This window comes from Seriola aureovittata, chromosome 4 (assembly GCF_021018895.1).
Source record: "Seriola aureovittata isolate HTS-2021-v1 ecotype China chromosome 4, ASM2101889v1, whole genome shotgun sequence".
Lineage (NCBI taxonomy): Eukaryota > Metazoa > Chordata > Actinopteri > Carangiformes > Carangidae > Seriola > Seriola aureovittata.
The window spans coordinates 23,151,021-23,178,492 of NC_079367.1; the positions used below are offsets into that span (position 1 = coordinate 23,151,021).

General features: G+C 39.0%; 1 protein-coding gene across 9 annotated transcripts in view; it reads left to right on the forward strand.

Annotated features, from left to right (window-relative positions):
- The window catches only part of LOC130167891 (neurobeachin-like), a 218,580-nt gene that overhangs the window by 172,968 nt on the left and 18,140 nt on the right, over window positions 1-27,472 (forward strand). For 6 of the 9 annotated variants that reach the window (XM_056374417.1, XM_056374421.1, XM_056374420.1 and 3 more), the window contains 11 exons: window positions 1,018-1,137; window positions 4,685-4,837; window positions 7,243-7,410; window positions 12,011-12,100; window positions 13,209-13,401; window positions 14,694-14,765; window positions 14,941-15,096; window positions 15,726-15,896; window positions 18,590-18,691; window positions 19,015-19,211; window positions 19,583-19,734. In XM_056374417.1, coding sequence (XP_056230392.1) covers window positions 1,018-1,137; window positions 4,685-4,837; window positions 7,243-7,410; window positions 12,011-12,100; window positions 13,209-13,401; window positions 14,694-14,765; window positions 14,941-15,096; window positions 15,726-15,896; window positions 18,590-18,691; window positions 19,015-19,211; window positions 19,583-19,734 — 1,574 coding nt within the window. The remainder of the gene's footprint in view (window positions 1-1,017; window positions 1,138-4,684; window positions 4,838-7,242; window positions 7,411-12,010; window positions 12,101-13,208; window positions 13,402-14,693; window positions 14,766-14,940; window positions 15,097-15,725; window positions 15,897-18,589; window positions 18,692-19,014; window positions 19,212-19,582; window positions 19,735-27,472) is intronic. The other 3 variants (XM_056374418.1, XM_056374422.1, XM_056374425.1) reach the window with 1 other exon arrangement.

The following is a 27,472-nucleotide window of genomic DNA, read 5'->3' on the forward strand; positions in this document are numbered from 1 at the left end:
TAAAATGACTCCTTCAGCCACCCTCACAGCCATTATTCTACTGTGTTCAAAATCCTCGAATTAGTCAAGCATCTGGATCAAAATGAAGTCAAACCTACATTCTCAGACAGCTTTTCATTTTTGACTCGGCATTAGTTGATTGTTACTTGTCAAGACTCGATGACGTTGTTACTTTGAGGTCTGTCGGCTTCTTCACAGGAAACAGCTCGACATCTCAATTTGATTGGACCTGAGTTAGACCAATGGCGCTCAGAAAACACATTTCACAGGCCAGTAAACCGGCATATGTGAACTAAATAAAGAGTGGCTGGGTAATGATTTACAGAGGCTGCTGTGACAGGTTTATGTGTTTCAGGCAACCCAGTGAGCGCTGGAGACATGTCCATCAAGGTTACTGAGCACTGTCCTCATTTACTCTGGGAGAGAAAGAGGAGGCACACACACTTCCAATCTGTTCCCCACAAAACAAGCCCTTATAACCTCCACGGCATCTTTGAGTTGGTATTCATTTGATTTTGACGTCAGCTTATTAATTTGAAAGAACTTTATGGGGAGTTACTGTATTTCTCCTCCTCTCCCATCATTAGGAGAAAGGGGCTGATGAAGCGAGGGACCTCCCTTGACAGCAGTTAGATTGCCCTCTGTGGGTTTGTTCCCACAATCCCTTTCTTCCATCCGCTGAGTGATCCATCCGCTCCAACCGGCAATGGCCGCCATCTCAGGCTGAGAAAACCAAATTTGAGCCAATTATCATTATGGTTTGCTGTACTCAGGAAGAACACTAATTAATTCTCCCTCAGGCTTGAATACAGTGAAAGACTGATCTCTACAGAGATCCCTTAGTCCACTGCACAAAGGAATATCAGTGAAATAATGCAGATAATTCACACTATTCAAATGTATTTTGAAAATGTAATCCTGTAGGTTTCAAACAATACTAAGATTTGTACATATGATGATCAAAATAGATGTCAAGAGCATGGAGAAGATGTGATTTTTAATTTTCTTTCTCTCTAGGAGCCCTTCACCACGTTTTTCCTCAGTGCCAATAACAACAAATTTGACCACCCTGATCGCACCTTCTCAGCCATTGACCGCTCCTGGAGAAATTGTCAGAGGGACACCTCTGATGTAAAGGTGAGAATCACAACAAAAGCAAAGAAGTATGTTTATATGGATACACAAGTCTAGATCTGAAGACCTGAAAAATTCTGCCCTTAATTCTAAGATCATTATCTATTATGTTTGTTTCCTCTTTCAGGCTGGTTTTATGAACTTGTGGGTCCAGATGTCCAATTCTGATGATTTCTACAATTCTAATATTAGAATATAGAAAATATAGTTATATAAATATATAATTTTCTAATATAGAAAAATTGCAGCATGTATAATTGGCAGTATAACCATACCAAGCCTCTCACTCGCTACGCTCCCCTCCTCATCCAATGAGCCTCAACACCACTGCAAAAATATATACCATTAATTATAAATGCCTCATCCAAACAGCGAATCACAAAGACCCACGGTGCACAGGAATACCCTAAGCACTTAGAAATGCATATTTGATTTATCTCATGCAAAAAACAAACTATCTCAGAGGTAGACTGATTTTGTATCTGTGCATGCAAGCACTCATGAGTTTGAACAAAGGCTGTGTCGGAGAGAAAGACAAAGCCCTCCCTCTGCAAATCCACAGAGCAGTCACCGAAAACGCTGAACCCTGCTGATTCGCCTCCATTTTGCCCACTGCATAACACGCAGCAGGAATATGCACTGACCTCAAAGTGTCATATATTTCTAACACACCCTGCACTGGGTAGTGTTGCCCCAGGCAATTAATAAAGCATTAATGACAAAAGCTATTTAAAATGTAGTCTTTTATGTACGGACAGAGCTTTTACTTGCCAGGATCTGGGGGAGAGCAGCCAACAATCTATGTGAGGCTGAGACAGAAAGCTGCAAGCCAGCAAAGAGCTGAATAGTCAAACGCCACCCTGTTAACAAATACAGCCTACTTTCAACTACTTGTATGTCTGCACGCATTTGTGTTTACACACATAGGATGGCTACTGATCTATTAGGAGAGTCACTGCACTGTGGAGGACAATGGTGGATTACTAACATTATTTCATAATGTATTAGAAACAGGGAAATATTATGCAAGAGCTTGTTTGGTTTGCTCAAGGTGCAATAGGGATAAATTATGTGGCAATACCATTATAATACCTGATTAGATTATTAACAATTAATTGGATTTTTTTTTATTATAATCTCCATTTCTGTTATTTCTCCCATTTTTCCTTTGCACGACCTCCAACTTAGTTTTTAAATTATTCTTGTATTTGCTATCTTAAAAAAACTTTAAAAAGGACGTTGCTCAATATAATCCTGTCTTAAATAGAATAAAATAAGGCAGCTAAACTTATAGACAGACACACAAATTGCATGCACAGCCACCATGTAGCAATTTAGACTCAGCGGAGAGTCAGGGGTTAAGGTCAGCTTCGGCCCAGTACACTAAGCGGGTCATCAGGGCTCTGATTAAAAGGCAGCTTGTTTTTACCAGGGTCTCTCCTTCATTAACCCTGGACTTCTCCAGCAGTAATGACGACAAGATCGAGGGAGGCTTAACCCCTGATGGGGATGACCTCCCAAAAGAGCAAGTCAAATGGAAACAACCCTGCGCTGACCAAGCCTCACCTCCTTGACCACCCCATTATTAATGTGCATCCATACCTCTCATTTATTCTGTGGTGCACACACAGTTATGTTAAGCTGGCACAGCCACCCATAGGCAACGAGAAGCAGACTCTTTTTTTTTTTTTTTTTTTTTTATAAGTAGTGGGCACACATACACACATACTTTCTCATGCACACACAAACTGCCACCATGCTGTCTGAAGGAATCCAGCAGCACTCCACTGGTGACAGATTTTGACGAACATGTCATTAAGGTGACACAGTGTAAAGCAATGGAAGCTTGTGTGATTGACTTGTTAGCCCATTACGATGCTGTTGCAGAATTAATGGCTGCCATGGGAGGGTGGCTTGAAAACGGAGCTGGCAGTTTTAACGGCTTGGCGGTGAGTTACGGCAGGAAGTTTACAAACGAAAAGAGGAGGGAAAGTGTGGTTATGTGTATGTGTGTGTATGTGAGAGACAGAGGGAAAGGGAGAGGAATGGCTGCTGCACTCCCTTCACTGTCGCGTGCGAAGGGTGAAATGTGACCAACAGCAGAGCAGCAGTGTTATTGGCCTGTACCATGTCATGCTAACTCGCTCTCTCAAAACCCCATGATTTATGGGGGCCTAAAAGCTCAGCATGTTATGTATCCCATAGGCAATATAAAAGTCCATACTACCACTGAATCTGACAACAAAGCATTCGTAAAACAAGCCTGATACAAGGAGTTAAAATACTGTCTTGCACCTTCCTCTATAATCTTAGGCTAAGAGACAGACTATAACATTTAACTTGTCTTGTGTGTATGTTTTCTAATGAGCGGAGGACCTACATTCCTCATGTGCATATGCCTCATTGTGCAGGGGCTTCACTCACGCATCCGTCTTTAGCTGTATGATCAGGAGGATAATGGATCGTGGATAGTGGAGACTGCAAAATCACAGATACATCATGTTTTACCTTTTCTTAAAGAAACTACCATACCAGTAGTTTTGCATTTTGAGCCCATTACCTATCCATAGCATGCCATAGTTTTTGGATTTATTGCTTGACATCCAGGAATTCATCATTTAATTTCAGAGCACTATGAAAGTTGAACTTGAATTTTTAAAACTTTTTTAAGATAGGTCCTCATTAAATATGATCTCCTTTGTTATTATTATTTTTTTCAAAGTTTGCAGTTTAAAGCAAGTGAAGTCTGTCCAAATGTTCTTGCTTTCAGGGAGAATATGACATCTAAATTTTAAACTGTATTTCTTGGAAAACAAATACAAAACACACAAAAAGTAAACATGAATGTTGTGAGTGTTTTAAAAACAGTCTTTAAATGTAACTTCAGCTATCAAAATACTCACTGTTATGGAGTGTCTATCCTAAAGTCTCTGCAGGTTGATGTTGATAATGTATAAATGACTGCCTGGAAGGTGGGAAGTCCTTCTAAAAACATAGAATATGCTTTTTAAAATGGTCAACATTAATGTAAAGTATACACACTGTGTTATTAATGGCTTAAAAATGTAAAAACACCAGTATGGTCTGGTAACTCATAAACTCAGGTAAATATTTGCTCTCTTCTTCAGTGTATGGAATCACACCAGACTTTATGTAGGGGGCTCCTTTACCATGCTGACTTCCCCTCCACTGTGAGGTCCTGACCCCATCACAAGAGCCCAGAGACCAGGGAGAAAAACCTTACTCATTCCCAGATTCATTTAACACACCTAACACCTCTGCCTGGAATAACTGGACTAGCACCTCTCACCGCCTTCTCATGGCCTGCTGTTTAGTTTGTTTGTGTTACCTTCCCCCTTGAATTCTCACTTCATTTTCGTGGGACACAGAACCTTTTTTCTCTGTTTTTCGTGGCTCTGTCCTCACATATGTTGTTTCTTGCACTTGGCTGAATTGTTAGGCGATTATATGGTGAAAACTATGGTATTAAGCACTGTGGTCTCGTCAAGTAGCTGTAAAACACGAACATCTCTCTTCCTTTAACACGCAGGAACTGATTCCTGAGTTCTACTACCTCCCGGAGATGTTTGTCAACAGCAACGGCTACCACTTGGGAATGAGGGAGGACAGGACCATGGTTTGTGACGTGGACTTGCCAGCCTGGGCCAAGAAGCCTGAGGACCTTGTTAGGATAAACAGGATGGTAAGGTCTAGGCATATGTGTAAAATTCCAAATCTCAAAGTATGATTATTTTATCAAAAAGTCCATATATATGATTATTACCAAAACAGAAAATAACATCTAATAAGAAAATGTTATCTTATTATTTACAATAAATTAAACCTAATATTTGACCTTTTCTGCTCTTCTGTCTCTTCCAAAAAGACTATCTATTGTGATCCCATACTAAAACTGTACTAACCAATTATCGTTTTCATCAGGATAAATAGTCACATCAGTTATTGTCCCATTCCTAGTAAAGATTCATTTCATTAAGAATATTAAGATATTCATCTTATATTATTCAGCACAGATCGGTGTCACACTGTATGACACACTATCATGGTAGCTATTCTGGACCGTATAACTAACTTGAATATGCACTCAAGGGGGATGATATATACAGACGTACCTTTTTAATGAATTCTTTAGCTTTTCTGCTTCCTTCTCACAGTAGTGAATACATCTATCCCCAGTTTTTCCTTTAACCTTCCCATGCATCTGTGTATCCTTGTCTGATTCATGAATCATTTAATAAAGTACACCGCTCAATACTAACACTGTACCCCTGACCCCAGTGATGTCACTAAAGGACAAGACTGTGGGCAAGTTTGCTCTATAATCTTACCTTCTGTAATGCCAGGCTTCATCACTAGCACAGGGACAGAGACATTCTTCATTTAATCTGGAATTGGTTTCTATAGAGACTAAATAGCTACCCTCCCTTTAAACCTAATAAAAGAGAACAAATAAAAATTCATACAAAAGATACATAATAAATACAGATGTATTTTGAACACATATGCACATATAGGTAGAGAATTGAATAAGAACACACTTTGTATTTTGATTGCATTCATGCAGGCCTATACAGAAGTTAATACAGAAGGTAAATTAAGGAAAGTGGATAAATTTACAGTTTCAATTAAAGAGTGAAAATCCTACTCGATATGACACCACGTTAATTTTAGCTTAATGAGTGGGTTCCTCCCTAAAACCAGAGCATCTTCAGTGATACTGCTTGGAAAACATAAAGTTTAATGCATGTTATGTATCCTAAGGTAAGGGACCACAGTGTTTTTGGGCAGGTATAAAGGAGACTGTGGGAACACACTTGACCTTTTCAGTTAGAGTGACAGAGCTGGGCTGGTCTTATGGAGGTGACCTTTCCCCATGCTCTACCCACGCTGCCTGGTCGAGCTCTATCAGGCTTGTATACTGGCAGAGTGGGGGGTGGAAGGGGAGAGTCAGAAGGGGAGAAAGGAGGGAGAGGCAGGGAGTTGTTACAGGCATGTCTGCATCTCTAAAACAAGGAAAGAGGATGACTATGAAAAAAAAAGGATTACAGTGGATATTTTCTCACTGTTGAAGGATACATGTGTGATGTTGCCTTACATTGTAACATTCGCAGACCAGTATGTTCACATGCCCAGAAAAATCATAGTCTTCTGTCCCCTTTCTTTTTTCTGTCTTTCTTTTGTTCTGTTCCCTAGCTAGGCCACACTCTTGCTTCCTCTATTATTTCATTTCTGTCACTGAATCTCTCTGCCCGCCTCCCCCTCTCTCTCACTCTCACTTTTTTTCCTTCCCTCCTTCTCTTACTCCCTCCTTCCCTCCCTCTCGCTTCCTCCCACTTCCCATCTTTGCATGTGCCACTTTCAATTGTGGTGATATGCCCTGTGGCAAACTCTGCCTCTGTGTGCTCCAGCAGGCTTTGTTGGTAATGGCTGTTATTCCTGACGCAAGGGGAGGAGTGTAAATTCCTCCAGCAAAGCCTTCCACCAGCATGCATGGGAATTATATGGTACCTTATTGTGGAACAATACATCAAACATGCACTGCATGGCTTCCATAGGTATATTTATAATGATTATCAGCCTTAAATCTTACCCCAAATCTCTCACTAACACTCCCACAAGAAATCAAGTCCCCTTTTCACCCTTACAAGTAATTTATCAATGTTGCTCCTGCAGATGGTTTCACAGTAAATTGGATCCCTGTTAGTATTGAACTGATTTCTTTGTCTCCATGCAAAGATAGTTGGTTGTTTTTTTTAAGTGGACAAAGAATTGTGATATGGGAGACTGCAGCTTCTGTTTATGTTTTTTTCCTCTGTAATCTTTATGAGCAATAAAACAGATTAAATACTTATCTTTATTTGACTGACTACAACTTACCTTTTCCCTTTTATCACTCTTTGTAATTAGCTTTGTGATCTTTGATGGTGATGTAATGTCCTGGTAGATCATCTGTGTACAGTAAAGTAGGCCTTGTTTAGTTGTGCTCACTGTTGTGTGGAGGTACAATTTGTGTTGTGTCTTTTGGCCCATGTACTGTGCGCTGCTGGTATGCCTCTCACCTCTAATTGCCCTGTACTCCTCTGACAGGCCCTGGAAAGCGAGTTTGTGTCATGTCAGCTGCATCAGTGGATTGACCTTATTTTCGGCTACAAGCAGCGAGGCCCAGAGGCGGTGCGTGCCCTCAACGTCTTTCACTACCTGACTTACGAGGGCTCCGTCAACCTGGACAGTATCACTGACCCTTTGCTCAGAGAGGTAAGGCACACACAAACACGCACACATGTACACATCACCATGGTGATTGAGCCCCTCCCCCTTCTCTTATTCACCATAGGCACAACTTCCTTTCTCTGTTTGTCCTGGCATGTGCTGGAGCTCCGGGAGCATTCATATCACGCATCTGTCAATCAATTATTGTGTCATGCAAATGTAACCCGTGAGAGAATTGGGCAGAGCTGCTGACTCATCGAGTTTGCCTTTTAGATAAGCGTCATTTTGTGATGACCTGAGATATTAATTTCCTTTCTCTCAGATAAACAATAATCTTTTAATATCTGTCCAAATTATTAATAGATCTTCCTAACATCAGGATTCCGTGCTCTTCTCTTATTGGTGTTGAATATACTGTATGTGCCTTGGCTTAATCAGATCAATGAATCTGAATGAGTTCTTGGATCAATCACCAGAGGTCAGTCAGTCAATAGATGAGGGAGTGAATCCTCTTGTTCTTAACTAATTAATTGAATATCTATTAGCTCGACCGTACCAGTCGTGAATAGCTTAATTGCGTAGGGGGGAAAGGGGACCAGAGACTGCAGCAGCTGGCATGCATTGTGGTACTTTCCAGTGTGAGCTCGTCTCTCCCTGTGATATCCACCATCTGCTGTCTGCAAAACAAGTCATTTATATACTGTCACTTCCAGGGGCGCCTTTATTTATCAAGTGACCACTATGCAAATCACCTGCAGAAGATTCGGCTGGTCTAATTGCCAAACCATATTGTGAAAGGTTTGGTTTTCATCACTTTCAGAACAATTTCAGATGATGCCTTTTTTATTTTGCATCAGGTTGAGGGGTTTTTAGCTGTCTTCCACCCTGCCTACTGTTACCCTGAGAGATGACAGTACTGTTAGTTAGTTGCACATTAGGAAGCCTGCTACTCAGACTCTCTAATTGTGCCCAGTTGATGCACTCACTGTTGTGACACGTGAATGTATTTTTGCAGGAGAAAGAAATTGGCTCAGCTAATTACAACTGATGTAATGTTGATATGATGAGCGCTAATTAAGACAAGCTTTCATACCCTCAGTCAGGTCTCTCATCCTAAATGGGTTCTTTTTCTCCCTCCAATATAAAGTATAACCATGTATATTTAAACCAATATACAAAAACATAGCAGTATCCTGCATTAAAATGTAATCTTTTTATTTCCTTGCATATACACACTGCAAAGGAGATTTAATAGTAATTCCAAAACAGATAATTGTAATTTTCCAACAGTGCAAACCTCAAACACATATAGAGTGTAGAAAAAAATTATTTAATGTCCAGTACTATAATTTCTTAAGTCCAGTGTTTCTCAAGGTTTATCTCATTAAAACGGCTCTACTGTACTTACTGCTGTGAAATGATTTGAAGTTAAACAATTTCCTGCATATTCTATGGAAACATAATGAAAATTTGGTAGGCGATTTCCTGCAGGACTTTCTGTAACATTACTACATTATTGTGTCATTACTGTTTACCTCTGCCCCGAGCCCACACACGCCCACCTGTGAGCTGCCTTTTCTGAGTCAGCGAGGTGGAGCATGGAAAAGTGCCCAATGAATGTCTGCTAAGGCCTGCTGAAATGGGACAATTGACTCCAGGGTATTGATTCATTCTAGACCTGACAGGTGAAACTGCAGATCTGGCATTAGTCACAACAATTAAGGCATTTGAAATGTCAAGAAATTAGAGGTCATGAGAGATAATTTCCTTCCGTGTGTCAGATGGAAATGATGACACCCTCTGACATGCTGCCGGGCCTCTGGTTGAGGGCACGGTGACAGCTCTACTGGGCACACTGCCGGAACAGCAGTCCTTCGCCGTGATGCTTCTCCTGACAGCCTTCTCTTATGGAAAAACATGACAGCAACCCCTTGATTCAGACCCTGCTGTGTCACTCAGAAGTAAACAGACAAATTATTCATCAGTGGGACTCTATTCCTCCTCAGCTGCCACTGCCCCTCCCGCCCCTCTGAATGAACAAAGACAACAAAGTGTGCTGTGGCTAGCCAATGAAGCGCTTTGAAGCAGCTGACGCACTTTAAATTGATTTCACCTTGATATTCTCATGGTGATGGGACACAAGTGTTTAAATGCTTGACCTTAATGATAACTAACTCCCTTCATATGTATCACATAGAGTATAGGATTCAATGTGCGTTGTCTGTCATGATAACTGCTTTAGAGACAATCACTTACTGGTGGACACATTGTTTGAGTCATTTTTGCACTTACATACAGTAGTACATATGACAACCCCTGAGCTGTCAGTCAAGAAACACCCTCAGGGCAATTCTTTCTTTGTTAAGCTTATCTCAAACAAATTTCCATCAGCATGTAAAGAATGAACAATGTCAAATAATTGCAATCACACAATTACATAATATATACATATATAATAAATGCGCCTATATGGTTTCTGTACTGTTTTGATCTTTTTCTAGAATCTGTTTACATGACTTAAAAGGCAGAGGCGCTTAATGAAAGCAATTTGCTGTCTGTTATGTACAGCATCTGTCAGAAGGTGAAAGGTGGAACAGCTTCATATTTGTAGTTGCCACCACTGATCTCAGGTGTCGTGACTCAGCGTGATCCCACGCTGCTTAGCGGGTCAATGCAAGGCCGTGTCTGCATTTTGTTTGACAGAGCTGTTTTGTTGCTGCATTGCATGAGTGCACTGGAGAATGCTTCTGGGGGGACCATCCTCCACGGAGTCTCTGTCACCAGTTTTGGAACCAGGCAACAGATAGAGAGAGAGCTGCAGCCACTCACCTCTGAAGCCTTTTGCCAAAATCGGATGCGAACAAAGTCATACAGACAGACAGACAAGCCGACACTGTGTTATGATGGATGTTTGGTGCTCACCCAAGCAAGGCGATTGTTCCTGGGAGGGGAGATCATCCAGATGGCTTTGGCAATAAGTGTCACTTATCAGCCAAAAAGCAGGGCCTGAAGTGACTAATGAACTGCCTGTTAAGTGCTCTCCATCTCCGACTGAGATCAAGATAAGTTTCTGACATACCTCAGAGAGGATTAGTGTTGAAGCACCTGAGAGATATTGACATGTTTTGATCATCTAGTGGAAGAACATGTTCTTGAATTAACCTTCAACAAGTCAGACCCACTCCCTCCCGACACGCACACAAAAACACAAACACATATAGAAAAATCCTCCCCCTTACACTCTAGAAATAATTGTCGGGCGTTAAGGTTGTCCAAGACTACCAAAATGGGACATGCGGCCGTGCAGTTTCCCTGGTAATAGAATCATCACAAGAAATATGGTGATGTTTTCCACATGGCCCGCTCAGCCTTTATGATCTTTGTATCAAATTTCTTTATTTGAACAGACATTGTGACCCTCACCCCAAACCTAACCTTAAATAGCCATAATGTCAGTTGCTTATTACTTGACGGACTGCGTTGTAAAGAAATACTGACTAACACTTAATGGTTGCCAAATGTGCTCAGCAACTCACATGAAACTTTCACTGCTGTGCGACAGCGCTCAACCGTGTGGACAGCGCCTTTTTTGGTGCTGCGGAAGATAGGAAGTGACCAGGGGGTATTGGGGGTGACTGTTTGGCTTGCAGGTGGCCTGTCCTAATTCAGTATCACCTCCAAACTTCCCGTGCCACATCTCCCACTGTGGCATGTGCTACCCAATGGGTCCTTTTGATAGTGAGTGGTGTGTACAGGCGGAGGAAAATGAGGGCTAGTCACCCAGGCAGTCAGAAGGGCGGGCGAAAGGCTGAGCGATGTATGTTCCATTGTGCACAGTGGCATTGACGGACGTCTACAAGCTCCCCTCTGATGGTGGAAGTGGCTCCAGTCACATCAATCACTCCCACCGTGGAGTGCCCCACTTTCAGTCAAGCTCAGCGGCTCTTACTGCTTGTTTTTTTTTTTTTTTTTTTTTTCTCTCTCACTAGAAGCAAAGGAGATCTTTTGTCTATTTAAGTGGAAGATATTTTCTAATAATAGTAAATTCTTGATTCCTCTAGTGTTGTGCTGTTTTTCCCCAGAGTGTGACTTGTGCTGTTTTTTTTTCCTTCTCAGTCACAAGCATCCATGCTCATAGTTTACAACCCATAAATCACCCTTCATCAAGGTACCCTTACCCAAATAACCATAGTCTGCTTGTGTGATTTTGTGCCTCTGTTCCATACATATGTGTGTGCATACACGTGCTTTTTGCCTTTGTTTCAAGCACAATAACATCTGAAAGCAGGCCGGCCTGCTGCAGTCCTAGCTGGATGTCACTCCAGGTTAACGTTTGTGCAGTGGGGGCCCCTGCGCCTGGAAATGGGAATGGTTAACTGAAGCATGTTAATAGGAAAAGGCTTGTCTCTTCCATACTAACACTTGGATGACTCTGCAGGCTGAGGGGGGAAGGGGGAGCACCAAGGCGGATTGGGAGTGCACCCCTTTCCCTTTACACCCCCCCCCCCCTCCCCCCCCTTCCTCAGAGGCACGGCTGAGTTAGGATTTGCTTGCATTGTCAAGTAACGCATTGACCCATCACTTTGATGCATATTGATTGTGACAGCCGCTCTCTCTCTCCTTCTCCCTTCTCTCTCTCCCGCAGGCCACAGAGGCGCAGATCCAGAGCTTTGGACAGACGCCATCTCAGTTGCTTATTGAGCCACATCCTCCACGCAGCTCCGCCATGCACCTGGTGAGAGCAATGAGCATACTGGGAAAATTCTCTGCACCTCTGGTAGTGGTGTGTGTGAAGCAGTATGTGTGGACCTTTGTAAGCCTGGATGGCGTGTGTTAGTTTGCCTGTGTTTGTAGGTAGGCGCAAGATTGAAATGATGTCCCTGATTTCCTTCAGTCCCCTCTTTTATAACCAAAGATAAATATTTCAGAAGTCTCAACCTCATGTAGGTCAGACCCGCAATATAACAACAAATTTTCAGAGCCAGTTGTCTGCACTGTTGTATAGCTGCTACTGCCTACTAGCAGTGTGGTGTAAAGGGAAGAGTGCTCCCTACTGGCCTAGTACCTCCCCTCTTTATGCTGTAAGCTGCTCTTCTCTGTCTAATCCATGTAATAGCCAGCCTAGCCCTCATTATCCCCACATGGCTCTCTCTGTTTCTCTCTCTCTCTACAAGAAACGTTATAAGGCAGATCCCTCTGAGACCTTTTAGTTCAGTTTTCTACTTTTGCAACAGATGTGAATGTTTTCATCCACTTCTGTCCACTTCTGTCAAAAGCCTCCAGTACTAAGAATGAGATGAGAGCTGAAGTCTCACAGTATTGTCAGTATTACCGTCTCCTGTATTGCTTGTACTCACACTACACGTGTATGTAATTTGAGCCAGGGTTGTAAAGGTTGCGTTGGAATTTAGTGGGGAGAGAAGGGAAAACTCATGCAATCTTTTTTTAATGCTTCTTTGTGGACAAGCCTGAATCTTTCTGATACATATGTATCATGTATGCACCATCTCATATGTACAGCCTACTCCATTCCAGTTTTCCATGTCTTACCCCTGTTTGACCAGTCCCTTGTCTGACTGTACTGTCTGGAGGGTACAGTGCATGAAGCTCTCCTCTGTGTCTGAACCTACTTTTTCCTCCAACCTCCACACTAATTACCTCTTTCCATTCTTTTTCTCCCATCTTTTCATACCTCTTATTTTCATCTTATCCATCCATCCCTTGGCTTCCTGCTACTTCCCGTTCCTCTTCCTGCTCCTCTTTCCTGTACCCGTGTTCCTCTCCCACCAACACACCCCTCCATCCTCCTACACACTCCGTCTTTTCTCTCTTCTACTCAATAGTGTTTCCTTCCACAGAGTCCTCTCATGTTCAAGGACCAGATGCAGCAGGACGTCATCATGGTTTTGAAGTTTCCATCCAATTCGCCTGTAACCCACGTGGCCGCCAACACCCTGCCACATCTCAACGTACCTGCTGTGGTCACCGTCACCTGCAGCCGCCTATTTGCTGTCAACCGTTGGCACAACACCGTTGGTGAGTGGAGCTCAACTTATGTGGAAGGTGATATGTTCAAACATACACATATGCCCTTGTGAAAAAAAAAAAAAAAGTGTGCCATGCCACATGTGATACCTGCCACAGCAGTGGCCCTGTAAAATCACTTCATCACCATCACACACAAACGTGCTCACTGCTCTTAATAGAGCTGTTGCCAGCCAACTACGTGAGAGGCTAGCACCTCCCAGGTAAGCTGACCATGAGTGTTTCCACATGTTTCTTTTCAGACATGTGTGAACAACATTACCCACAGAGCCCCTCCCTGAGAATCAGCCTCACCTCAGGGTCAGAGGGCCAAAGCAATGGTTACTAGGAAATTAGGCCACAACTGCACCACATTCTCCTCACACGTCCCCATCTGTCACTGTAGAAACACACTGAGCTCAGGACCAAAGAGTCCGCACTGTGTGGCTGCTCTGGCTGCTCCCACACTAATGAACACAGCTGCAGCACCCTTGCCATCCTGTCGGAGAGGAGGGAAATGTGGTTTGGGTTTTCAGAATAATGAAGATAATAAGGCCTCCATATTTTCAGGCATGTTGCTGTGTCAAAACTGGCTCCAGATACTCTCTCGCATGGATAAAATGTCTCCATTCAGTTTGACACTGCAAAAAAACAGCCCAGTAAGACAGATGGAAATCTTTCTGATGGACCTCCAAGACTTCCATCCCCTGGAAGAGATTATGAATTAACTTGGCTCTCAAAAGAGAACAGGTGTGTGTGTGTGTGTGTGTGTGTGTGTGTGTGTGTGTGTGTGTGTGTGTTGTGTGTGTGTGTGTGTGTGTGTGTGTGTGTGTTGTGTGTGTGTGTGTGTGTGTGTGTGTGTGTGTGTGTTGTGTGTGTGTGTGTGTGTGTGTGTGTGTGTGTGTGTGTGTGTGTGTGTGTGTGTGTGTGTGTGTGTGTGTGTGTGTGTGTGTGTGTGTGTGTGTGTGTGTGTGTGTGTGTGTGTGTGTGTGTGTGTGTGTGTGTTGTGTGTGTGTGTGTGTGTGTGTGTGTGTGTGTGTGTGTGTGTGTGTGTGTGTGTGTGTGTGTGTTGTGTGTGTGTGTGTGTGTGTGTGTGTGTGTGTGTGTGTGTGTGTGTGTGTGTGTGTGTGTGTGTGTGGTGTGTGTGTGTGTGTGTGTGTGTGTGTGTGTGTGTGTGTGTGTGTGTGTGTGTGTGTGTGTGTGTGTGTGTGTGTGTGTGTGTGTGTGTGTGTAAAATGCACATGTGCATTGTTTTGAAATAGTCTTAATGATTCATTTCCTTATGTATCTCTGTCTGAATCCAGGTCTCCGAGGAGCACCAGGCTACTCTCTGGAGCAGGCCCATCACTTACCCATAGAGATGGACTCTCTGGTTGGTGAGTAAGCTTCATGCTTTTGAATGGAAATGCAGCATCAGCCAACAAAACAGGCACTACTGACTTTTATGTCTGTGTTAGTTTAACTAATGACCTAAAAAATTGCTCACTCATTGACACGTCCTCTGGCTTTCCGTTTTTTTTTGTTTTGTTTTGTTTTTTTTTTTCTTTGTAGCCAACAATACTGGGAGCAACAAGCGTCAGATCACAGACCTAGTGGACCAGAGCATCCAAATCACCACACAGTGTTTTGTGGTGACAGCTGACAACCGCTACATCCTGGTGTGTGGCTTCTGGGACAAGAGCTTTCGTGTGTACTCCTCCGAGACAGGTAGGTTACAGTGTAAACTCTATTTCCTATAGAGGTGTGCACTGATGTGTGGAGGACTCAGCGCTATGATGGGAATAATACAGTACTGTCACTGCTCTCTCCTGACAAGCCTTGTAGAAAAAAGGATGACTATACTTATAATACAGTGGAACTTATTTTATTACTTAGTATTTTTTCTAATTTCCTTTGAATTAATAATGATTCAGTGGGAGCAAGATTATAACGTCAGCAAGATACCTGTTTAAACATATTTGACAAGCGCCATTTAATGAATTGATTCCAAACTTGGGGTTCAAGAACGGGTCCCAGGATGAATATTAGGGTTTGCAAGAAGATTGAAAAGATAAGAAAATTGAGAGAGAAAACTGGTGAACTCACTCCACACTAAGACCATAATTGATTGGGCTCACAAGTAGGCATTTTTTTCATTTTAAGAGGTCACAAACTTTTGAAGCTGGGAACCATTGATTTAACTTGAAAATACTCTATTCACTAATTGATATAATTCCCCCTTCTCTACAGTCAGCATAGATTTGAATACACTACTTGCAGTAGTTTTTGCACTTCTGGGTCTTACCAGCAATTTTTTGCTAGCACTGAAATGATGTATGTACCTTTATCCCCTTCAGGCAAGCTGACGCAGATAGTTTTTGGCCACTGGGATGTTGTGACATGTCTGGCCAGGTCAGAATCTTACATTGGAGGAGACTGCTACATTGTCTCTGGGTCCAGGGATGCAACCCTGCTGCTGTGGTACTGGAGTGGGCGGCACCATATTATTGGCGACAACCCGAATAACAGTGAGTAAACGTATACATGTTCCATGCACACATGGATGCAGTAGCATTGCCCTCTAGACAGAGTTCAAGGCATATTTTTACACTAGTATTTCACCTATCAAGTGAAGCCTAAAAAAAGTGCATTACTCTATTGTTAGTGTTTTTTTTAAGTTACACAGTAAGTAAGTCTTTGATCACAACGAGGAAAAAGACATTCTACCCTAGAAATCACATGATGTGGACAGTGAGGAAAAGGATCATTCATCAGCACTATAGCTGTGATGTATTAATTTGATGTGTACTTCATTGTGTTGAGCCGTGCTTGAGTAGAGGACTCCAGATGTCTTGGCATTCAAAATGGTAAACGCCAGCATGTGATTTCTGCTGCTCAGTTCATTTAGTTGCTCATTCTCACTGATTGTCTGTGTTCAAAACAATCCATCAGGGTAGGGGAAGTGGTCGTTACGGTACTGTAGAAGCCAGGAGTGCCATATATGGTATGGAATGGAAAAACTCAAGATGAAGAAGAGATTGTGTTTGTATTATATTTCTGGCCGACAATACTTTGTGTGTGCTAGAGGGTCTTGTGTTTCCAATTGTCACAGATTCAAGGAGCTCCAGATTAGTTGCAAGTGTTCTCTAATTAACTTCACTGAGGCTCTGACAGTTAATTAAGAATTTCAGCTTGGTTGCCTCCAATTAGCAAGGGGCAATAGCACTTGTGTTACTGCAGCAGGAAAAGAGTATTCCCCTGATATTCACGCTGCTAGGGCTTACAATGCATCTTCAACGGACAAAAGGCAAGGAAGCTACACACCTCATCTCTAGAAACAAAAGACAGGATGTATTTTCATTCAATCAATCACTTTCAATCTCTTATTAATATCTCATCAATATATCATGATGCCAGAAAATAATCAAATCTGGTTAAAGAATGCACAGCACCAGAGATTTTGGAGCCTGGAGTTTGTTTATGAAGGAACAGAGACAGTGCAGTGGAAAATGACTCGGAATCAGCTAAAAACTCCTGACTGCCAGTATTCTTGACACAGCTTTATTTAAATCTCTGCAGCCAGCCAAAATCAGTCCTGTTCAAATATAGGTGGCAGGCATTTGCAAGGAACCACAGGGATAAACCGGTACCACCTTTTCATATCTTCACTCTTGAAACCCTCAAATTAATGTCATAAAGAACACAGAGCACCAAAGTCCTCTTTATTCTCTTACTTACTGGCTTATTAATTGAACAATCTTTTTCAGGAGTCTCATTCTGGTGATTTCATGCCTATTATATTTTCTATAATGCTGGTTGAAGGTTGTGTGAATATGTCGCAGCAGCCTGCTGGATTGCTGCTCCCTCATCCTGCAGATGTGGTGTGCCCAAGAAATTGATTTCACCCACGCCCCAAAAGGCTGCACGTGTCTGAAATGTATAATAATTAAAATAACTTCCAGCTCAATCATGGCCCTGTCTCTCAGACTTGGCCCATCACACAGGTCCGAGGGGATATTTGCACCGGGTAATTGTGGTGGCTGAATCTGGCTTGTCCCATGGGCTCAGAGAGGGGGGGGGGGTAATGTGGTACAGGGTGATTGAATCTTTTGTCGGGTAGGTGAGCTGCACTAGGTCCCTTTTTCTCCCAGGAGGCTTTTTCTGACACTTGTCCTATTCAGCCCCCCTCAGCAGCGGGTGCTGGGACTGACAGCACTGGTCAGGTCCTAGTCTCTAAGGGACCATGCTGCATCGATCACAGTCCAGCTAACTGACTGGACCACTGCAGCTGCGATATGCCAAGCTGGAGAAGATGATGGGGGGGGGGGGCTAAGAGAGGAGAAGAGTCTGACACATCCACATCATCTATCAGGATGTTACAGTCACCTAGGTTGATAGAGAAACTTTATGGAATTGGCTGTCACAAGTGAACACACCAACAGCCACCTAATACACATATTCAGTGATCAGTTTTCATTCAGTTTTACATGAGTTTACCATCACCATTGGGCTGAAAGTTGATAATTTTATTAACAACCCACTCAATTAGTAGAATTGTTTAATTTTCAAAAATATATAACAGCAAAATGTGAAAATTATATAAAAAATGCTAATTAAATGGTTAAAATGCCTAAAGCATTATTTTTCAGGTGAACCAGAATTCCTTTCTGTGTCTATGTTTGTTGTTAAATACAGATCATTTCCACTGATTACATTAATTTAACAATCTATTAAATGGGTTCAACTCTTTGTACGCCCCTAAAGTATGTCATTGTCAAAATGATTGATTAACTAATGAAAAGTAACTCCCCCAGTAGTATTTAGGAAAACTATGAGGTTTTACTATTGGTGACCAGAGCATTTCAGAAAGCCTGCTGCTTTCATATTGAGGCACCATTCTGGCAGTACACAAGGTCGGCTCCAGGTGTTGTGAACCTCCCCTCACTAACCTCTCCCCAGGCCATCATCAATCATGTGACACACAGGATGAAATCAAGTGGTTGGGCTGCCATCACTGGGCATTCCTGCATTTACATGACAATTCAAAAAGACCTCCCTGCTAGCAGATGTGTGACACAATCACTGTGCTTGTGTTCACATGATTTCATTGCCTAATGAGGGTATAGTGGTATTTAGGTGATGTTTTCAGAGACAGACAATACATTCAATTAATTTAAAAAAGTCATTTGTTTTAGGATGTTTTGTATCTGTCATCTTATAGGTGACTACCCAGCCCCAAGAGCAGTTCTGACAGGTCACGACCAAGAAGTTGTGTGTGTGTCAGTCTGTGCAGAGCTGGGCCTGGTCATCAGCGGAGCCAAAGGTCAGTATGCTTCTGTGTTTGATAATATTGACATATAGGGCAGAGAGAAAAGAGGAGTCAGGGACATTCTTTAAACAGGTGTATTGGCACACATGAAGTACTGTATGTTACCAAGTTATTACCAACCTACATAGACAAACAGGTATTCATTTCAATGAACAGTTTAGACCTGCATGTGTGTCCAGCCAAACAATAAGCAAATGACTCACAGGAAATGGTCGCACCACTCTGAGCGTGTTTAGTCGTACTGTAGAAATTACACTGTCTAGAATAACAGATATATTTGTTCACACTTTGTGTTTGTGTCTGTTTTGGTTTGACAGAGGGTCCATGTCTGGTCCACACCATCACTGGGGACCTGCTGCGGGCTCTGGAGGGGCCAGACCACTATCAGTGCCCACGGCTTATCTCAGTGTCCAGCGAGGGCCACTGCATCATCTACTACGAGAGGGGCCGCTTCTGCAACTTCAGCATTAATGGAAAACTGCTGGCACAGATGGAGGTCAATGATTCCACTAGGGTAAGCCGACCCTTTGACACCAGTCTACTCCATGAAAGATTTGGATGTATCTTTGATCATCTGAAGTCTTAAATACTTCAGACAACGAAATAGTGAGTCACTATAAGTTCAGCACTGATTCAGATACTGCCTCATTTTGCTAAAACATCGCAATTCTAGTGATTGCCTGGGGGTTTTCAGTTTGGATAATGTCATGGTAATGTGCTGAAGGATGTTTAATGATGGTTTTTTGAATACGAAAGTAGAAAAAAACAAAAATAAAAAGGTTCACAATGTTGTCAAAAGGCCAGGAAAACAGAGAGAACTTTCCCTGGACCAGACAGTAAAATTTAAGTTGGAGGTGACATGTTGAATCTCTGATTGTCCTGTAGGCTATTCTCCTGAGCAGTGATGGCCACAACCTGGTGACAGGCGGGGACAACGGCGTGGTGGAGGTGTGGCAGGCATGTGACTTCAAACAGCTCTACATCTACCCAGGCTGCGACGCTGGCATCCGAGCCATGGATCTATCACATGATCAGAGGTAAGAACAGGCAGTTAGTACAGTAGTAATGGTGTGGTAGGCCACTGAGAGAGACTGTTAGTTTATACAGAGAGCCATCTTAATGAAATGTCTCCCACTCATCACATACATTCACATTTACTGTTTTAACAATGTTCCCGATGAGGTGAATCTAGGTATATTATCTCTTATTGGATAAGGAAGTTTAGATAAAGAGAAGCAAACAAAGATTTTTAAGACCTGAAGTAAAACAGTTTATGATGAGACAGTGCATGAAGTTGGCTGTATTTAGCTCTAGAGAATCATTGTGTGGGCTTGTGTGTTTACATACTTGACTGTGCTGACTGTATGTATGCGTGGGCTCCTGTCTGAATCCATGTATGCTTGTGTGCATGCGCATCTAACTGTTCCCACATGTCTTCAGTGTTGTACTTTATGTGTAGGCTGAGGTAAAAAAGCCTTGTGTTGCCTGTGTTTCATGGTTGTCAGTGTATATTTTAGTTAGTGGAATATCCACCATCCTTTTCCTTTAAATAGACCCTGCAGTTGCCATAGAGACAAAAATTACAGGGGTATCTTCTACAAATGCACTTATTTTGGATAAATAGTCAACACAAGTAGTAGTCGCACTGCGCAAACCTATCGTCAGGTCAGCAGCATGTTTTTCCTTAATGTTTGTATTTTGAAAGATTTGTCAGGAGTCATGTCATGGGTGCCTGGATGGCGGTCGGAGAGGCGACAGTGTTTGCTCTGGGGCTATAAGCCTGACGTCATCATGTGACCCTGGCAGTCAAGAGAGGTTAGAAAGTCTGAACAGTGGAGCTGCATTTCGCAGCCACTGGCCAAATCCCCTCCAGCCCAAAACAGAGGCCTAGTTCTTAAACAATTAAACTAAACTGAACTCTGCACTGTGACTAATGGCACAGCCTGGTAAGGTAAGCAGAGGATGCTTAGATATGTGATGAAATTTGTTGGCATGTTTCATTTAATTTTAGTGTGAACTACGGATCGACCAATTATCGGCGGTAATATTCAGCATTTTCCGGTTATCGGTATCGTTATGTTTACTGTACTATGATGTTTTTGACAATTTTTTTGTCTTACTATACTATGACAGTTGACGTTTTTATACTTTACTATACCATGACTTTTTATTGATGTTTTTATGCCTCACTATACTGTGATGTTTTTTTTTAATGTTTTAAGGCCTTACTACACTAAACTATTTTATGATTTCATGGTAGTACAGTGGTTAGAACTGCTGCCTTACTATGAGAAGGTTCTGGGTTCAAATCATGGGCATGGAGCCTTTCTGTAAGGAGTTTTACTATATTATGACTTTTAATGCCTCACTATACTATGACGTTTTGATGCCTCACTATACCATGACGTTTTTGACGTTTTTCTACCTTACTAAACCATGACTTTTTATGCCTTAGGTGTTTTGAGGTTATGCCTTAGTATACTATGACATTTTTTTATGTTTTTATGCCTAAGTACAATAATGACATTTTTATGCCTTACTATACTATGACGTTTTGACATTTTTGATGTTATTATACCTCATACCATGACTTTTTATCCCTTAGTATACGATGTTTTTTGACGTTTTTATGCCATACTATACTATGACATTTTGACGTTTTTATGCCATACTATACTATGACATTTTGACATTTTTATGTCTTACTATACTGTGATGTTTTTTGACGTATTTAGGCCTAATTACACTGAACTTTATTTTGTGATTTCATGGTAGTGCAGTGGTTAGAGCTGCTGCCTTACAATAAGAAGGTAAGGAGTTTTACTATACTATGACCTTTTTATGCCATACTATTCTCTGACGTTTTTATGCCTCACTATACTATGTTTTTCTACCCTTTTTTACCTTGCTAAACCATGACTTTTTGTGCCTTACTATACTATGACATTTTTTGATGTTTTTATGTCTTACTATACTATGACATTTTTTACGTTTTTATACCTCATACCATGACTTTTAATGCCTTAGTATACTATGTTTTTTAGAATTTTTATGTCTTACATTTTTATGAAATTTTTGAAGTTTTTATACTTTACTATACCATGACCTTTTATTGATGTTTTTATGCCTCACTATACTGGGATGTTTTTTGATGTTTTAAGGCCTTACTACACTAAACTATTTTATGATTTCATGGTAGTACAGTGGTTAGAACTGCTGCCTTACTATGAGAAGGTTCTGGGTTCAAATCATGGGCATGGAGCCTTTCTGTAAGGAGTTTTACTATATTATGACTTTTAATGCCTCACTATACTATGACGTTTTGATGCCTCACTATACCATGACGTTTTTGACGTTTTTCTACCTTACTAAACCATGACTTTTTATGCCTTAGGTGTTTTGAGGTTATGCCTTAGTATACTATGACATTTTTTTATGTTTTTATGCCTAAGTACAATAATGACATTTTTATGCCTTACTATACTATGACGTTTTGACATTTTTGATGTTATTATACCTCATACCATGACTTTTTATCCCTTAGTATACGATGTTTTTTGACGTTTTTATGCCATACTATACTATGACATTTTGACGTTTTTATGCCATACTATACTATGACATTTTGACATTTTTATGTCTTACTATACTGTGATGTTTTTTGACGTATTTAGGCCTAATTACACTGAACTTTATTTTGTGATTTCATGGTAGTGCAGTGGTTAGAGCTGCTGCCTTACAATAAGAAGGTAAGGAGTTTTACTATACTATGACCTTTTTATGCCATACTATTCTCTGACGTTTTTATGCCTCACTATACTATGTTTTTCTACCCTTTTTTACCTTGCTAAACCATGACTTTTTGTGCCTTACTATACTATGACATTTTTTGATGTTTTTATGTCTTACTATACTATGACATTTTTTACGTTTTTATACCTCATACCATGACTTTTAATGCCTTAGTATACTATGTTTTTTAGAATTTTTATGTCTTACATTTTTATGAAATTTTTGAAGTTTTTATACTTTACTATACCATGACCTTTTATTGATGTTTTTATGCCTCACTATACTGGGATGTTTTTTTATGTTTTAAGGCCTTACTACACTAAACTATTTTATGATTTCATGGTAGTACAGTGGTTAGAACTGCTGCCTTACTATCAGAAGGATCTGGGTTGGAATGGCATGGAGCCTTTCTGTAAGGGGTTTTACTATATTATGACTTTTAATGCCTCACTATACTGTGACGTTTTGATGCTTCACTATACCATGACGTTTTTGACGTTTTTCTACCTTACTAAACCATGACTTTTTATGCCTTAAAACGTCAAAAAAAGATCATGGTATTTTAAGGCATAAACGGTCATAAAAACATCATAGTATTATAAGGAATAAAACGACATAGTATAGTAACAGTAAAAAAAAAATCATAGTATTTTTAAGCATAAACGGTCATAAAAACTGCCATAATATGGTAAGGAATAAAAAAAAACAGTAGAGTAAGGCATAAAAATGCCAAAAAACCTTCAAGTTTATTGTGGTATGAAATTGTAAAAAAACATCATAGTATTTTAAGGCATAAACAGTCATAAAAACATCATAGTATTTTAAAGCATAAACGGGCATAAAAACATCATATAATGATAAGGAATGAAACAAAATAGTAGAGTAAGGCATAAAAAAACCAAAAAACCTTAAAGTTTATTGTGGCATGAAATTATAAAAAAAATGTCATAGTATAGTATGGCATAAAACGTCCAAAAAACATCATAGTATATTAGGCATAAACAGTCATAAAAACATCATAGTATGATAAGGAATAAAACGACATAGTATAGTAAGGCATAAAAATGCCAAAAAATGTCATAGTATAGTATGGCATAAAATTATGAAAAATCGTTATAGTATAGTATGGCATAAAACGTCAAAAAAACATCATAGTATTTTAAGGCATAAACAGTCATAAAAACGTCATAGTATGATAAGGAATAAAACGACATAGTATAGTAAGGCATAAAAATGCCAAAAAACCTTAAAGTTTATTGTGGCATGAAATTATAAAAAAATGTCATAGTATAGTATGGCATGAAACATCAAAAAAACATCATAGTATTTTAAGGCATAAACAGTCATTAAAACATCATAGTATGATAAGGAATAAAACGACATAATATAGTAAGGCATAAAAATGCCAAAAAATGTCATAGTATAGTATGGCATAAAAATGTCAAAAAGCATCATAGTATTGTATGGCATAAAATGTCAAAAAATATTATAGTGTTTTAAGGCATAAACAGTCATAAAAACATCATATAATGATAAGGAATAAAACAAAATAGTAGAGTAAGGCATAAAAAAACCAAAAAACCTTAAAGTTTATTGTGGCATGAAATTATAAACAAATGTCATAGTATAGTATGGCATAAAACGTCAAAAAAACATCATAGTATATTAAGGCATAAACAGTCATAAAAACATCATAATATGATAAGGAATAAAACGACATAGTATAGTAAGGCATAAAAATGCCAAAAAATGTCATAGTATAGTATGGCATAAAAATGTCAAAAAGCATCATAGTATTGTATGGCATAAAACATCAAAAAATATTATAGTGTTTTAAGGCATAAACAGTCATAAAAACATCATAGTATGATAAGGAATAAAACGACATAGTATAGTAAGGCATAAAAATGCCAAAAAACCTTAAAGTTTATTGTGGCATGAAATTATAAAAAAATGTCATAGTATAGTATGGCATAAAACGTCAAAAAAACATCATAGTATTTTAAGGCATAAACAGTCATAAAAACATCATAGTATGATAAGGAATAAAACGACATAGTATAGGAAGGCATAAAAATGCCAAAAAACCTTAAAGTTTATTGTGGCATGAAATTATAAAAAAATGTCATAGTATAGTATGGCATAAAACGTCAAAAAAACATCATAGTATTTTAAGGCATAAACAGTCATAAAAACATCATAGTATGATAAGGAATAAAACGACATAGTATAGGAAGGCATAAAAATGCCAAAAAATGTCATGATATAGTATGGCATAAAATTATGAAAAATCGCCATAGTATAGTATGGCATAAAACGTCAAAAAAACATCATAGTATTTTAAGGCATAAACAGTCATAAAAACATCATAGTATGATAAGGAATAAAACGACATAGTATAGTAAGGCATAAAAATGCCAAAAATGTCATAGTATAGTATGGCATAAAATGTCAAAAAAACATCATAGTATTTTAAGGCATAAACGGGCATAAAAACATCATAGTATGATAAGGAATAAAACGACATAGTATAGTAAGGCATAAAAATGCCAAAAAACCTTAAAGTTTATTGTGGCATGAAATTATAAAAAAATGTCATAGTATAGTATGGCATAAAATTATGAAAAATCGTCATAGTATAGTATGGCATAAAACATCAAAAAAACGTTGCAGTATTTTAAGGCATAAACAGTCATAAAAACATCATAGTATGATAAGGAATAAAACGACAGTATAGTAAGGCATAAAAAAACCAAAAAACCTTAAAGTTTATTGTGGCATGAAATTATAAAAAAATGTCATAGTATAGTATGGCATAAAACGTCAAAAAAACATCATAGTATTTTAAGGCATAAACAGTCATAAAAACATCATAGTATGATAAGGAATAAAACGACATAGTATAGTAAGGCATAAAAATGCCAAAAAATGTCATAGTATAGTATGGCATAAAATTATGAAAAATCGTCATAGTATAGTATGGCATAAAACGTCAAAAAAACATCATAGTATATTAAGGCATAAACAGTCATAAAAACATCATAATATGATAAGGAATAAAACGACATAGTATAGTAAGGCATAAAAATGCCAAAAAATGTCATAGTATAGTATGGCATAAAATTATGAAAAATCGTCATAGTATAGTATGGCATAAAACATCAAAAAAACGTTGCAGTATTTTAAGGCATAAACAGTCATAAAAACATCATAGTATGATAAGGAATAAAACGACATAGTATAGTAAGGCATAAAAATGCCAAAAAACCTTAAAGTTTATTGTGGCATGAAATTATAAAAAAATGTCATAGTATAGTATGGCATGAAACGTCAAAAAAACATCATAGTATATTAAGGCATAAACAGTCATAAAAACATCATAGTATGATAAGGAATAAAACGACATAATATAGTAAGGCATAAAAATGCCAAAAAATGTCATAGTATAGTATGGCATAAAAATGTCAAAAAGCATCATAGTATTGTATGGCATAAAATGTCAAAAAATATTATAGTGTTTTAAGGCATAAACAGTCATAAAAACATCATATAATGATAAGGAATAAAACAAAATAGTAGAGTAAGGCATAAAAAAACCAAAAAACCTTAAAGTTTATTGTGGCATGAAATTATAAACAAATGTCATAGTATAGTATGGCATAAAACGTCAAAAAAACATCATAGTATATTAAGGCATAAACAGTCATAAAAACATCATAATATGATAAGGAATAAAACGACATAGTATAGTAAGGCATAAAAATGCCAAAAAATGTCATAGTATAGTATGGAACAAAATTATGAAAAATCGTCATAGTATAGTATGGCATAAAACATCAAAAAAACGTTGCAGTATTTTAAGGCATAAACAGTCATAAAAACATCATAGTATGATAAGGAATAAAACGACATAGTATAGTAAGGCATAAAAATGCCAAAAAATTTCATACTATAGTATGGCATAAAATTATGAAAAATCGTCATAGTATAGTATGGCATAAAACGTCAAAAAAACATCATAGTATTTTAAGGCATAAACGGGCATAAAAACATCATAGTATGATAAGGAATAAAACGACATAGTATAGTAAGGCATAAAAATGCCAAAAAATGTCATGATATAGTATGGCATAAAATTATGAAAAATCGTCATAGTATGGCATAAAACGTCAAAAAAACATCATAGTATTTTAAGGCATAAACGGGCATAAAAACATCATAGTATGATAAGGAATAAAACGACATAGTATAGTAAGGCATAAAAATGCCAAAAAACCTTAAAGTTTATTGTGGCATGAAATTATAAAAAAATGTCATAGTATAGTATGGCATAAAACGTCAAAAAAACATCATAGTATTTTAAGGCATAAACAGTCATAAAAACATCATAGTATGATAAGGAATAAAACGACATAATATAGTAAGGCATAAAAATGCCAAAAAATGTCATAGTATAGTATGGCATAAAAATGTCAAAAAGCATCATAGTATTGTATGGCATAAAATGTCAAAAGATATTATAGTGTTTTAAGGCATAAACAGTCATAAAAACATCATAGTGTGATAAGGAATAAAACGACATAGTATAGTAAGGCATAAAAATGCCAAAAAATGTCATAGTATAGTATGGCATAAAATTATGAAAAATCGTCATAGTATAGTATGGCATAAAACGTCAAAAAAACATCATAGTATATTAAGGCATAAACAGTCATAAAAACATCATAATATGATAAGGAATAAAACGACATAGTATAGTATGGCATAAAACGTCATAGTATAGTAAGGCATAAAAATGACAAAAGATGTCATAGTATAGTATGGCATAAAATTATGAAAAATCGTCATAGTATAGTATGGCATAAAACATCAAAAAAACGTTGCAGTATTTTAAGGCATAAACAGTCATAAAAACATCATAATATGATAAGGAATAAAACGACATAGTATAGTAAGGCATAAAAATGCCAAAAGATGTCATAG